General features: G+C 39.8%; 1 protein-coding gene across 1 annotated transcript; it reads right to left on the bottom strand.

Moving 5' to 3' along the window:
• Window positions 1-8,197: 8,197 nt before the first annotated feature.
• Window positions 8,198-14,132, bottom strand: LOC121504962. Its single transcript, XM_041780078.1, has 4 exons — window positions 14,084-14,132; window positions 13,266-13,946; window positions 8,358-8,439; window positions 8,198-8,243 (listed from the first exon to the last, which is right to left on the bottom strand). The coding sequence occupies exons 1-4, from the start codon at window positions 14,094-14,096 to the stop codon at window positions 8,198-8,200; spliced, it is 822 nt and encodes a 273-aa protein (XP_041636012.1). The 5' UTR covers window positions 14,097-14,132.
• Window positions 14,133-15,311: the final 1,179 nt, after the last annotated feature.

The following is a 15,311-nucleotide window of genomic DNA, read 5'->3' as shown; positions in this document are numbered from 1 at the left end:
TGTGAGCTTGATTGGGCAATCAGGTCAAAAGTCTATTTGGAAATAGCGTGCACTTGTTTAGTACAGCCTGCCATGCTGATGCTGTTACTTCAGAGGAAAAACAACAGCAGGGCTGCTGAGAATTAGGCTGAGTGTACGTTTCCTGACACATTTAAGGTCAACTGTGAAATCCTCCAAGCATTCTGTTTCCTGGATTGTGTGCAGTATAAAGCATTTAAAACATACACAGTGTTCCAAATTATTATGCAAACTAGATTTAAGTGTCATGAACATTCATTTTTGTGTTTTTCAATTAAACTCAGCAGCAGAAACAGCTGCAGTGGGCGCAGAAATACATGAAGACTCATTTTCAAACTGTCTTGTTTACTGATGAGTGCCGTGCAACCCTGGATGGTCCAGATGGAGGAGTAGTGGATGGTTGGTGGATGGCCACCATGCCCCAGTAAGGCTGAGACATCAGCAAGGAATAGTGGAGTCATGTTTTGAGTTGGAATCATAGGGAGAGAGCTGGTAGGCCCCTTTAGGGTCCCCAAAGTTGTGAAAATGACCTTAGCAAAGTATTTAGAGATTCTGACTGACCACTTTCTTCTGTGTTACAAAAAGAAGAGCAGTGCTTTCTGCAGCAAAATTATCTTCACACATGACAATACACCATCTCATGCTGCAAAGAATCCCTCCGTGTCATTGGCTGCTATGGGCATAAAAGGAGAGAAACTCATGGTGTGGCCCCCATCCTCCCCTGACCTCAACCCTGTTGAAAACCTTTGGAGCATCCTCAAGCTAAAGATCTATGAGGGTGGAGGCAGTTCACATCAAAACAGCAGCTCTGGGAGGATATTCTGACATCCTGCAAAGAAATTCAAGCAGAAACTCTCCAAAAACTCACAAGTTCAATGGATGCAAGAATTGTGAAGGTGATGTCAAAGAAGGGCTTCTATGTTAACATGTAGAACTTGGCCTGTTAAGATGTTTTGATTGAAATAGCTTTGCTTTCAGTAAATATGACCTCTTAATTCTGCAAAATCAACAAATGACCATTTTCAGTTCTTTACAACCTATAAAATGTTTTAGAAGTCTGTTGTGCATAATAATGTGGAACAGTGCATTTAGATTTTTTTGCAAGTCAGGAACTGCGTTGTGTCAACGGTTCAGGCTGATGGTGATGGTGGTATAATGGTGTGGGGGGAAACTTTCTTTGGGCCCCTTGGTATCAAATGAGCATCATTGAAACGCCAGTATTGCTGCTGACCATGTCCATCCCTTTATGACCACAGTGTACCATCCTCTGACGGCTACTTCCAGCAGGATAATGCACCATATCACAAAGCTCAACTCATCTCAACCTGGCTTCTTGAACATGACGATGAGTTCACTGTACTCCAGCGGCCTCCAAAGTCACCAGGTCTCGGTCAAACAGCGCAGCTTTTGGATGTGGTTGGACTGGAGATTCACATCATGGATGAACAACGGACAGCAACTGTGTGATTCTATCATGTTAATATGGACAAAAATCTCTGAAATGTTTCCAACACCTTGTTGAAACTATGCCATGTAGAATGAAGGCAGCTCTGCAGGTAAAGGGAGTCCAACCCAGCAGTAGCAAGGTGTACCTAATAAAGTGGTCAGTAAGTGTACACGCCATGAATAATTGATGACCTGTGTGCTTGAATATGATACAGATCAATAATACTCATTTTTTAATTTTACAGGCTGTTTGTCTCGACTGTACGGAGGTGGCTTCAGTTATGAGGGTTTCTGGAATTCAGCTTTTATGGAAATTTATTTTTAAATTGCAGAGAAAAACTGAAGCAACCTTTTAAGTTACTGCAGCAACCAAAGACCAGAAATATTTTAGAACAAAAGCGTCATTTAATTTTGCCTGTACCCATGAAATTACATGAACATATTTTCTACCCATTGCTGATCATTTTTGGGGGTCACCCACTGGGTACCTGACCCGGTGCAGGACTGTGGCCAGTTCAACATATTTAGTAAAACATATTTTTAAATTCAACTTTGTTCATGAAGAAAGTCTGGCAGTTACATTCATGAAATAAGCACATTGCAAACATTACAGACTTAACAACATTTCATTAAAAAAAAAAAGTCAAGGTCAGGGGTTTTTAAACTCAAGGCCTGGGGGCCAAATCCGGCCTGTGGAACAGTTAAATCCAGCCTGAAAGATCATATTTTTTTGTTATAACTGGCCTATCAGTGTGCAGATTTCCTCAGGTATAAGAATGTCAACTTATCCTCGATGATTTAAGAAATCCTTGGTAAGTCATTAAATCTGAAAAATTAAGGAGTAAAAATATTTAGATAAGAAGTCAGAAATGTTGGAAAATAAAAAAAGATTTGTGTTTTAATTTCACATTTTCAATTTTGCATCTCACAATAAGGACTCAAAATTGGGATTTTGACTTTTTATTTTGTACGTTATGCATTTCAACTCATAATTTTGACTTCTCATATAATATTTTGAGCTTTTAGAATCATAATTTAAAATCTTAAATCATGTTTTGAGCTCTTTAACTAATTATTTCGTATTTTATGTCATATTTTCAACTTCTTACTATGACTTCATAATCCCATTGTGTGACATTTTAGACTCAAATAAAATTTTTGAATGAGATTTTGACTTTTAATTTAATGATTACAAATTTTATTTCATATTTTGACCTTTTAAACTCGTGATTTTGACTTCTTTCTAATATATTTGCCTTTAAAAAACACGATTTATCAATTTCAATTTCATGTTTTGACCTTTTTGAACTAATAAATTTACTTTTCTCAGATTGTGAGCCTTTAAACTTTTCTTTTTAACTTTTTAAACGTCAAAATCATTCATCATCAGCGCTAAGTTTTTTTGTTTTTTTTTTTCCTTCATATTTTATTACTGGTGAAATGACTTTGACAGTTTCTGGTTAAAAAGGTGACCCTGTTAGGCCCTCAGGTTAGACCTGAATCCAGAATCCTGCCCCTGCTGTGATTGAGTTTGACACTAGTCTAGGTTATGGTTTAAGTTAAAGACCCCTTTTAGAAGTAGTTACATGAAAGGTTGCTGGCTTCAGCTTTGTTAGCTTTAGTTTAGGCTAACATTGCTAGCTAGCTTTAGCAACATGACTTATGCAGCTAACCTAGCTACATATGCTACATGCTAGGTTAGAATGATGTCATGCTGGTCAGACTTTCCTCCTGCAGGCAGACTGTAAATATAGTTTGCAGCTCATGTTTTAACTTTAGTATCCTAGGCTTTATCTTAACCCTTACCTTACCAAACCAAAAGTTTACTATGATTTTATTTTGAAAGTTTGATTTGATTTAAAAGATACAGCTTCTTACAGTAAAGGTCTGTGAGAAGGTGGGTCTGAGAGCTTCAGTTTGCAGTTTACTGTCTTGGCTGCAAACTTCATGCTTGGAATGAAAGTGGGAGGCTTTGGCACTCAGTCTCAGTGAAACACAACTGCTCTTAACCTTAATTCATTGAAAAAAAAAAAAAATAGTGTCTGGGACCAAAACATAACTTTGAACTTGGGCTGTAAACATGCTTATGTCATCTTTAAAATGGTCATGCTTTGAATAAAACTTCAAGTCTTTGCTTTATTTTGAAAAACTGCTGGTTGGTGCTTGGCTAAAACTGAATCTACATTTCTTTTGGGGTGATATAACTGCATCCTTTCTCTCTCTGTCTTTTCTTGTGTTGAACAAAGTACGACAAACAACCACACGGCTTCTGTCGGTGGTCATTGTGGGCTCTGGTAACTGAGAATGGAAACATGAAAAACACATTTAGTACGTGCTGCTAAACAAGCCCTGCTCTATTTCACAGAGCAAAGTGTTTATGATTGACACTTCATACGTGTGTATTGTTCCCCACCTTCTCACAACTGATGTGGTTCCTGCTTGTGGTTACCATCAAAGTCTCAGCAACACCGCGGGTGGAACGTCAGTTTATCATTGCACAAGTCTGATTAAGTCACAGCTCTGTCAAAGTGAGGCCGTACTGCTCAGAAGCTTCAGCTGCAGATGTGATGTTGCATGTCTGAGAGTGTGGGCCCTTATTCAGAGAAATGAGGACTGCACACCACAAACAACCACAAAGGACTGCTTTTTTTCCTCCTAACTGCTGTGTGGTCAGCTGTCAAAGTTTAGTTCTCATTTAAACTGGGTCACACTTTTCTGCTCCTCTGCAGATTCATCCTGTTGCACGATTTTGAAACTGACCCCTTAGCAATAGGGAGTAAAATGCATTTTGCTTTAATAGCATTGCAAGTTAATTTATTTTCATTTATAAATCAGTGATGTGAGCTGCTTTCCTTTCTTCCCCTCAATGTTATGTACAAAGCCATTTCCACAGAAGTTGGGACTTTCAATAAAGTGTCAGGTTCTCAGCTTTGTGAAAGACTTTGCCCCTTTTTGCCTTTCTTGATCAATTTTTAGCCTCTTTTATTCAATTTTTGCCTTCTTTATCCGTTTTTGCCTCTGTTATCCAATTTTTGCAACTTTTGAATCACTTCCCACCATTTTCCCAACCATTTTCTGCATTTCTTTCCCCTTTCTTGCATTTTTAACCCACCTTTTAACCCAATTTGCCCCATTTTTACACTATTTTTGCCTCTTTTGCCTTACTTGACCAGTTTTTACACCTTTTAACCAATTTTTCTAGTTTTTTACTTATTTTTATAATTTTCCCCACCTATTCTTTGTCCATTTTTGCCTTTCTTGACTCATTTTTGTATCTTTTAACCCATCTTTGCGAATTTTGATCCACTTTCCAACATTTTCCCACCCATTTTTGCCTGTCTTGACCTATTTTTTTTTTGTCTTTTTACCAATTTTTGACACTGTTTACCATGGGCCCAGACCCTTTTTTGGGCCTTTAGGGATTTTTTGGGTAAATTTTTGCCACTTTTTAACTGCGGCTTATTATTTTCCTACCATTTTTGCCTAACATGACCCATTTGTGCATGTTTTAACAAATAATTGCCACTTTATTCTTACTCCGTTTAATCATTTTCTCACCAGTTTTTTGAAATCATTTTTTTTTTTACCTTTCTTGACCCACTTTTGCATCTTTTAACCATTTTGGCCACCTTTTTACTACATTTTTATCATTTTTCCAACCATTCTTTGCCCCTTTTTTGCCCTTCTTGATTCATTTTGCCTTTTTTATTCAACTTTTGAACCACTTTCCACCATTTTCCCACCCATTTATGCCCCTTTTTTGCCTGACTTGGCCAATTTTTGTGTCTTTTAACCAATGTTTGCCACTTTTCACCATTTCCCATCCATTTTTTTAACCTTTCTAGTCCCACTTTTGCATTTTTTTAACCGTTTTTGCCACTTTTTACTGCTTTTTATCATTTTTCCACCATTTCTGCCCATTTTTTTCTGACTTGTGCCATTTTTGTGTCTTTTAACTAATGTTTGCCACTTTCACACCATTTCCCATCCACAGTATTGCTTAGCTATGAAGTCTGGCATTGCTTTCCAAATGTTTTAGTCATTTTTTGCCCATGCACATTGTTACCATTAACAATAAGGGAGCTTTGGTTTATGAAAGGGGGTTCACATTTTAATTTGGCTATACTGCACTACAGCAAAAACACTTTTTTTCTTAGACTGGGCCCCAGAAAGCTCTCTTCTTTATCCCTGTTATGGGCGGCTTTGCTTATATGTAATCTATATGTAATTCTCTGCCTCCGCTCTACTGTGTCTTTTCATGCAACCTAAGTTCTGCTGCACTATATGTCAGTTAGGCACCAGTTTTAATACGAAATACATCTTTTTTAAGAAAGCAGAATTCCCAAAACCTGTAAAACTTACACCACTACCTTTGCACAGGAGCAACAACCAGCCTTCAAAATCAAAAAGGAGTAATACCTCTGTTTTATTTAGAGGCTGGAGACTGCTAAAGAAAGACTGATGTAACCAAAGGAAGGCTTGGGGACTTTGTCATAATGCTCCTCCTCTACATTTCTCGTTAACTGTTGACACCTTCTTCAGCTCCACCAGTCGTGTAATCTTCTTGGTACTAAAACTGGACTTTGTGTGCAGAGATACAGGTGTGAAAAACAAGTAGGTGGGAACAAGCGTTAAAAACAGAGTCCTTAGAAACAAACAACAGCATCAAAAACCAAACCACAGAGACATCCTGTCAGAGTGGAAAAAGAGCAAGGTGACACAACCACTTGTGTTAAAATGAGACAAAAGCAAGCTTGACCAGAGCAGAAACTCACAGGCAGCCATCCTGTGTACATGAAAACACATCTCTGTCTTTGTGTGTTCAAAGTGAAGAGAAGCTCTCTGAAAAAATGGTTCCTAGTGTTTTTACTCTGTTTGTGAAATAGGAAGGAAATGTTGGCTCTATTCTCTGAAAGTGAAAATGTCACGCTACATAGGATTTGAGCTTTGTTAACAGAGGGTGAAAGGGTTAAAATTCAGTTTCCTGGAGGTTGAGAACAGTGTTTGTGTGACCTAGTGTCTAATCTTTATCGGGCGACAATCCCTGGCATCATCCACATTCACACTGATCAACGACGTGGCGTTTCTTAAACATGGATCACAGAGGTCTCCAACTTTCTGCAGAGTCAATCGCTACAGACCTCCAAACTTCATGTGGCCTTCAGATTAGCTCAAGAACAGTGAGTAGAGAGCTTCATGGAATGCGCTTCTCCATCTGGCAATCTGATGGACGAGTCTGGGTTTGGCGGTTGCCAGGAGAACAGTACTTGTCTGACTGCATTGTTCCAAGTGTAAAGTTTGGTGGAGGGGGGATTATGGTATAAGGTTGTTTTTCAGGAGCTGGGCTTGGCCCCTTAGTTCCAGTCAAAGGAACTCTGAATGCTTCAGCATACCAAGAGATTTTGGACAATTCCATGCTCCCAACTTTGTGGGAACAGTTTGGGGATGGCCCCTTCCTGTTCCAACATGACTGTGCACCAGTGCACAAAGCAAGTCCATAAAGACATGGATGAGAGAGTTTGGTGTGGATGAACTTGACTGGCCTGCACAGAGTCCTGACCTCAACCTGATAGAACACCTTTAGGATGAAACAGAGTGGAGACTGAGAGCCAGGCCTTCTCGTCCAACATCAGTGTGTGACCTCACAAATGAGCTTCTGGAAGAATGGTGAAAAATCCCCATAAACACACTCCTAAACCTTGTGGAAAGCCTTCACAGAAGAGTTGAAGCTGTTATAGCTGCAAAGGGTGGATCAACGTCATATCAAATCCTATGGATTAAGAATGGGATTCCACTTAAGTTCATATGCAAGTCAAGGCACGTGAGCAAATACTTTTGGCAATGTAGTGTATTTCTGATCAGAGCAACCATATTTTCAGCATCTATTAAACTACCTAAGCATGAGACAGGTTTTATTAACACAACAAACAACTGACGTGGAAGTGATTTGGAGTCCTCTTAAAGTGCCGGACTGGACAAATAACCTCTAAATAAAAGTTTATCATTCACTCTTCCCAACATTCTCTGTGAGTTGATTTCCCTTTTTCAAAACAACTTGATAAGGATGATTTTCTGAGATACATTTTAACAGGCTGTCTCATGTAGTTATGGGCCTTTATTTGTAAGACAAACAAGAGCAGCAAGTCCTAAAGATTAAGGAAACCTCCATTACATCATTTTACATGTTTACAACCAATCTCTTAAACATTTTATCTGTTAAATTTCCTCCCCCAAACAAAGTTTCAGTGCAGGACTTTCGAAAGTGTCATTTCCTCTGAAGTCAGTGTTGCACGTCTCTAAAGGTCTGTGCTCACTTGTTGATTTCAGAGAAGAACTAAAGACATCCTGTCTAAAACCACAAAGACACACTGGGGTCTTAACTCTTCATTGTAATGAGGTCAGGTTATGCAGCATGAACAATTATACAACTATTCTTTTCTTATGAAAATACAAGAGAAAAAAATCAATTGTACACAGCTGTCATACATTAGCAGAAGACATAGCTTTTAAGCATTTTTACATAACTGCAATAGAAACTGAGAAACACCAGTCAGCCTCACTGCCTTACACTGGAGTACACACAGTCAGTAGTCTGGTCTTCCCTCAGTCTTCTTGATCTGTCGGCTCTGTGAACACTCAGGGCAGCGTAGTGAAGGTTCTCCGCATCGTCACATGACTGGAAGAAAAAAACGTCTTCACATTTAAAAGTACGGCAGAAGTTTTAGTGTTTATTTCATAGCAGGGGCTTCTTACCGCTGTAGCTGGGCTTGAGTGTGCTGCTACGAGACAAAATGGAAAATGTTTTTATAGAACAGCATTATAGAAACAAGACATGATGTCAGCTTTGAGAGTAGTTACCTGCACACTGGTAGTGTCTGCTTTTTTTCCTGTACAAAGAGACAGCCAATGAGGTGATCAGGAGGACGGTGACAGCCAATAGAGCGCTCAGGATGAACACCAAGGCAGAGGATTCACCTAAACTCAAAGAGACATGACAAGAACATGGATATGAATTATATTTATCTTAATACTGGTTTAAGAATAGATATAAAATACACAAACTGAGAATTTCAGAGTTTTAAAAATCGTAAATTTACTGGAAAAAGTTCAAAATAACAGAGTTTAACAGTCTAAAGTTTAGACCAGGGTCATCAAATACTTTTGTACAAGGGCCAGATTTAGTCTCAACAGAAACTCTGGGGGCCGGACTTTCAAATACACAAAAATTGAATGAATATCTTGGTCTGATTGAAATATTATTGTTGTTTTATTTGTATTTTCCTTTAAAATACAGGACATTTCAACTCTAGCTATCCCTATTATCTATAACACAACAGGCCACAAGGAGACAAGCCTGACAACAGAATCGGCTGGAACCCTGAAAATCCAAGAGAATGGGCCCTCCGCATTGTCATTTATCACTAATATTAGCCCATTTTTGACATTTTTAACCGTTATAGATACTTTTTGCCCCTGTTGCCTCATTACCCCAATTTATCATGATTTTAACCCCATTTGAACCACTGTCCTGCATGTTTGATCCCCTTTGTGACGCTCTTTTATCCACGTTTTGCCACTTTCTAACCCCTTTTCATTACATTTTTTTTCAACAATTTTTGCAACTTTTAAACCAGTATTTCCCACTTTTAACTCATTGTTGATACTTTTTGCCACTTTTTGCCTCTTTAACTCAATTTTTGAAAGATTTTACCCCCCTTTAAACCACTTTTCCTGCATGTTTAATCCCCTTTGTGCCACTCATTTATCAATTTTTGCCAGGTTTGGACCACTTTTCATTACATTTTTACAAAATTTTTTGTCATTTGTAACCAGTTTATGACACTTTTTTTGCCCCTTTTTCCCTCTTCAACCAATTTTTGCCACATTTTAATCTCTTTTCACCACTTTATCTGGTCATTTTTGCAGCACTTCTGCCAACCGTAACCCTTTTTAAATATCTACTAATTATGACAGTAAATTTCTGTAAAAACAGATGAAATGGTAAGTCATTCTAAAACTATTTCAATGTTAATTGTTTGTGGGTTGGATTTAACAGCTGCAGACATTTAAAGCCAAAAGATACTCTTAAAATCTTCTTTTCCTCTTTTTCTAAATTTAATGATCTTTTGGGGGCTGGACAGGCAGTAATGTGGGGCCTGATGTGGTCCCCGGGCTGCCAGTTGATGATCAGTGGTTTAGACATTGACCCTTGGGGGTCAGCGAATGCATGCCCATTTTCACGATGTTTCACTGTTTTTTATCAAAATCTTTGTTATTTTATGGCATATAAAAGTAGTTTAAACACTTCTATGAGCAGGAGAATCTCATCTTTCACTTTAGCCCTCACTTGCCAGCCCATGTGATTCACAGCCAGAGTTGAGGCCTTTGCACACTGAGTCCGTTTATTTTGTCACATGTTAAAAAAGAAAATCGAGCTCATGTTGTTATAATCATGTTTGCACACTGACGCCGATATTTTCGTAACAGGTTTGATTTTATGAAAATTCCCATCAGCCCAATCGATTTAAATGGGTGACTGATGATTCAAAACAGTGCCCGGTGCTTCCTCCTCTCCCCTACCCAACCCCTCCCTCTCTCTCTCTTCCTCTCTCACACCAAAACCTCACTTCAAACACCGTAGTTTGCTCATGTATTATGGGGATACCAGCCATGGAAATATGACAGATAAAGGCATACGTTGTAACCTACTCACAGGTCATAACAGAGACTGAATTATAACGTTGCTCTCTGTTTCTCCAACATGGATCAGCACTATGAAGCATGAGCGTGTCCTGTATGAAGCTCTCTGTCAGGATGGATTTTAAAGGAATGACAGAGACGCAGGTTCACAGTGAAGGCAAATAAAACCACATTGGGCCCAGCGTGCAAGGTCCGAGTGCGTGATGTTTTTTGGATTACGGATCTGAAAATAACGGACCCAGTGTGTAAAGGCCTTTATAGTACCAAAAAGAGGGCAACAGGCACGTGTCAACACCACATCTCTGTGTGCCATTGAATGCATCCTTACTCCATCAACCTGTGCAAACATAACCGGTTGAATCGTTTAACTTTGCACATGCATAACTGTTTGAATCCTTGGTCCGTCAACTTCTGCAAACCAACTGACACTCTGGAAACCCAAAGGCCCTCCCTATCACAGTTTTTGCAGGAGAGGAAAGGCAAGAGACCGGAGCAAGGGGAGAGGATTTCCACGGGATCATCACAGCTGCCCCACCATCCATCAACACCCACAGACTGCGTTTGCAGTGCAGCACTGCTGGACTGCTAGACCCACTAGACCGAGGAGTTTCGCAGTAGTTACAGAATCACATGTGGCTGTGGGAGTAGAAACTACTGTAGTGCTATAAAACATATGAACACACGTGAAGCTATTGTTCTGGACTAGGGGAGTAGGATGAACTTGCTTGGATTTGTCTTTGTTTTGTCCTTACATGTGGATTTTTGTTCTCCTACCATGGGTCAGAAACCCTTTCTAAATAAATGCTTCCTCATGTTCCTCTGACCTGTTGACCATAAGCTCTGCTGCGCCCCATTATGACATTTTGTTGATGTCGTGAAAGTAAATATGATCTGGCATTTGTTTGGTGTCAACACAGAGTATTTAATTCTGAAATTTAACCGGATATTTTAATTTGGTTTTGGCGACACTTCCTGCCCCGAAAGGGCAGAAGGTTTGGAAAAAACCTCAGAGGGTGATTGGATGAACGTTTTGTCTGTCACATTTTTATGGGCCAATCAGAGCAACAAAACATGATGTTGTAGCTGCTGCCAAGGTGCGCCCCTACTGACAAGTAAACTCCATAGAGAACAGCATAACGCAAACCATGGCAACTGTAGACATGTCAGTACACAACTTTTGTCATTTTTGAAAAGAAAACAACTCACTGCTGTTCTTTGTTCTTCTTTTAACAAAGGAATGTTGTCAAGTTCTGATAAAACTGGCGCTTAAGCAGCATCCACGATAATCACTTACACCATAATTGCTCCAGCCTGTTGTTGCTGCTTGCTTACGTCACGCCTCTGCTGCGCCCGTAAGTACTGCCCCTCGCCAGATTGGTCCTGTCACTTTCCAACCAGGCCAAAACGGTTCAGACGGGACCTTTGCAAGATGGATTTACCAGTGAGAAACTCATAAATGGGCATATCCATCTGCTCTGCAAGGTTAGAGTTCAATTTCATTAGCCACACCCAGGTATGATTACTGCAAGACCTGTTGAATCCAGAAATCCCTTTAAATGGAACCAGTCTGACAAAGTGACGTAGACTACAAGATCTCACAAATCACATCATGGTGCCATCTAAAGAAATTCCAGAACAGATGAGAAACAAAGTCACTGACATCTAACAGACTGGAAAAGCAAGGCCATTTTATAAGACTTCAGGGCTCCAGTTAACCAAGGTGAGAGCCATTATCCAAAAATGGAGAAAACTTGGATCAGGGATGAACTTTCTCAGGAGTGGCCGGCCTACCAAAATGACCCGAAGAGGGCACTGACAACTGATCCAGGAGGTCACAAAAGAACCCAGAACAACATCTTAAGACCTGCAGGTCTCACGTGACTCTGTTAAGGTCAGATTTTATGATTCAACAATAAGAAAGAGGCTGTGTCCGAAACCGCTCTCTCATTCCCTACTCCCTATCCTCTATATAGTGAGAAGCATATAGTGGACTATATAGTGAACTCACTGTAAATACACAAAACGGTTTCAGACACTACCCTGGCCGTGGGCAATGACGTCATTGCAACAACGGCTCAACAACAGCTGAGGATTGCAATAACGATGGAAATTCACTGAAAACTAATATAAAATGCAATGTATTTTCACAAAAAATAAAAATGCTAATGGATAAAATAGTCAAATAAAGGCCAAATAATATAAAAGTTGAACTTTGCTTTAATTTATGGAACCATGAATTCTGCTCTCTACAAGACAATCATGGAGGGGAATGTCTGGCCATCAGTTTGCTCAAGCACACTTGGGTTATGCAGTAGGACAATGATCCAAAATATACCAGCAAGTCCACCTCTGAGTGGCTTAAAAAGACAAAATGAAGGTTTCAGAGTGGCGTAAACAAAGTCCAGACTTAATTCTGACTTAGATGCTGCAGCATGATCTTAAATAGGCTGTTCATCCTTGAAAACCCTCCAGTATGGGTGAATTAAAACAATTCTGCAAAGAAGAGTGGATCAACAGTGCTCCTTTGCCGCCAAGAGTAGAACAACCAGTTATTAGGTTTAGAGGCCAATATATCCATATATACATAAGACCAAGTAGGTTTGAATGGCTTTTTCCCCCTTAATAAAAGAAACCATTTAAAAACTGCATTTTTATTTACTCAGGTAATCTTTGTCTAAGATTGAACTAATATTTTATAATCTGAAACATTTAATTGTGATAAATATGCAAAGACATATCAAATCCAGAAGGCAAATACATTTTCGAAGCACAGTTGTTCATACACTGTGATCCCAGCCCACCCCTACAACTCCTAAACCATCTTTTTAAGGACATAATCATCAATCCTGGAGTGTTACTTCTAAGAAATTATTTCTGTACCGTTAGAAAGATTTAAATGGTATTTTTGGGGAAAAAACGAGTTGTATTCCAGGTTTTTGTACGACATTGGATTGGCCCAAGAAAAGCCTTGCATTTGCCCCGAAAAGTGGAATCATGACAGTTCTAGCCTGTACTTTTCATTAATTCAATAAGAGGCGTTCACCCTTAAAGGAAATATGACCAATACTTTTAAATGAGACATGTTTTAGGGAGATACATACCCTCTGAGTCCAGCGTGGTCCCTTTTCCAAACAGAACATGTCCACATGATGCAACAGTGCAGTAGTTCCCATCATGAGCAGGATCTACGTCCTGCATTGGCAAATTGTAGGCACAAGTATTTGATTGTGAGTTAGGTTTCCTCTCACACTGATCATTCCTGCCTCCATGGGTGTAAATGAGTCCTGGCTGAGTTTCCTCTGAGTCTTTGAACCAGTAAACATTGTGTTCTCCATCACAGGTCGCGGCGTGGACTGCACATGTCACGGTCAAGGTATCGTCTATCTGGGTGCTCTCAGACTCTGACTGATGGATGACGGCTTGGACGTCTGAATCTAAACCCTTTGCACTGACAGTAATGCTCTCACAAAACTCAACCACATATAAAGTGCTTCCTAAGCAGAAGTAGGTCGCTGAATCCGAAATTCCAAAATCTGAAATCGTCAAGTGATGTTTCTGGTCTTCAGTGTCCAGTGAGAACCGTTCGCCCTTGAATTGGCCATAAAAGGTGGCGTCATTTTTGTGCTGATAGTACAGAGACATCAGCTGTGGAGTCTGTCCTAAAGGTTTCTTATACCAGTACAACATCACTGTTGACTTTTCCTGACACTTGCATGGCAAAGTCACGCTTACCCCAACATTCACAGATTCAAAAGATGAACGGCCTGAAGTTTTCTCTGGAGCTGAGGAGAAAATGAAGATGCAAGACAATCATGTCAGGATTTTATACTTTTGTGAACCAAAATCCACAAAACACATTCAGAGTAAGAATGTTTATGTTAATGTGATATTAAATAATAATAAAAAAAAAAAAACTCACCAGCATTCACCATGAGAAGGCATGCAATGTAAAGAGCAAAGCTTGGAGGTGTCATCATGCTTCTCTAGCTGTGATGAATGAATGCAATCTCTGCACCTTTCTCACTCTTCAAAGAGCAGGCTCTGAATTTGACTGGCCAATCAGGTTGAATGTCTTTATTTGGAAACAATGCACACATGTACTGCCATGGCAGTGCTGGTACTTAAGAAGACAAACGACCACATGACTCCTGAGCGTGAATATTTCCTGACTAGAATGGCTGCATGGAAAATTCCACATTAGGAAGCCTTTTGTTCAAAACACTTAGATGTTACGAGTAAGCCCTTTGCATGCTGTGCAATTTGTTAAATTAATGTTGTAAATTACAATAGACGCTTCAAAGCTTTGTCAGAAACCAGCAGCATTTCAATCTTTAATGTAGCAAAGTTATACATATTACAAATGTCAAAACAGCTCCTGAGACCCCAGCCCCTCTCCTGGAGTGTATGTGAAATTAAAGTCTCAAAACACTGTATTTTCTCCAACAAAATATATCATTCTACCTACTTTGTCGTGGAAAATGTACAACAAAAGATAGATTCTGCAAGATGCTCACCTCCAATTTCCACACAAGGCCAGCCACCAGCGAACTGTACTGCAGGACAAACTGCTCACTCTCTAGTCATTTGGAGCAGTTCCACTGTTCGTGCTCCAGGCCGGCTCGGGCACATCCCTGAAGCGACATTCTGTCTCGCTTCGTTGGAGATACTTCGTTGGAAGTCTATTTTCGGTGCCAGCTGCTGCCAAACTGCATTGATCCACAAACAGCAGACTGATCCAAACAACCAGAAATATGCGCAACTTATCTGGTCAACTTCAGAATACAACACAGTGCACACACTCCGGATCATAAATCATCGCTATATCAACATTAGGTCTCTTCCTAAAGCACGAGAGGTAAAAAGAACTGAAAAAACGGAGGTGAAAAGCCACAAAGTTAACATGCAACCACAGATCCTTTATAGCAAGCATGGCTCTTTTACCTTCATTATGTGTTCACCCATGGCAGAAGCATTAAAGACATAGAATCATGTCAACACTAACAGCAGCTCAACCCTAACCTGGCCCGCCAGCTGGTAAACCACTCATAGACAGTGTTTGGGAAAGGGCAGAGCCTTTGAAAACAACTTGGAGGGTGATTGGATGAACGTTCTGACATGTGACGTAGTCTCTAACGAGGTGCGCCCCT

Source organism: Cheilinus undulatus, linkage group 22 (genome assembly GCF_018320785.1).
Source record: "Cheilinus undulatus linkage group 22, ASM1832078v1, whole genome shotgun sequence".
Taxonomy (NCBI): Eukaryota; Metazoa; Chordata; class Actinopteri; order Labriformes; family Labridae; genus Cheilinus; species Cheilinus undulatus.
The sequence above is the reverse complement of the archived record's forward strand: the minus strand, read 5'-3'. Positions and strand labels throughout refer to the sequence as shown.

Coding starts and splice junctions, on each gene's coding strand:
- LOC121504962 (XM_041780078.1), bottom strand. Junction 8,440..13,265: donor GACCACGCTGGACTCAGAGG/GTATGTATCTCC, acceptor CTTTGAGTTTAG/GTGAATCCTCTGCCTTGGTG. Junction 8,244..8,357: donor ACCTCATTGGCTGTCTCTTT/GTACAGGAAAAA, acceptor TTTGTCTCGTAG/CAGCACACTCAAGCCCAGCT.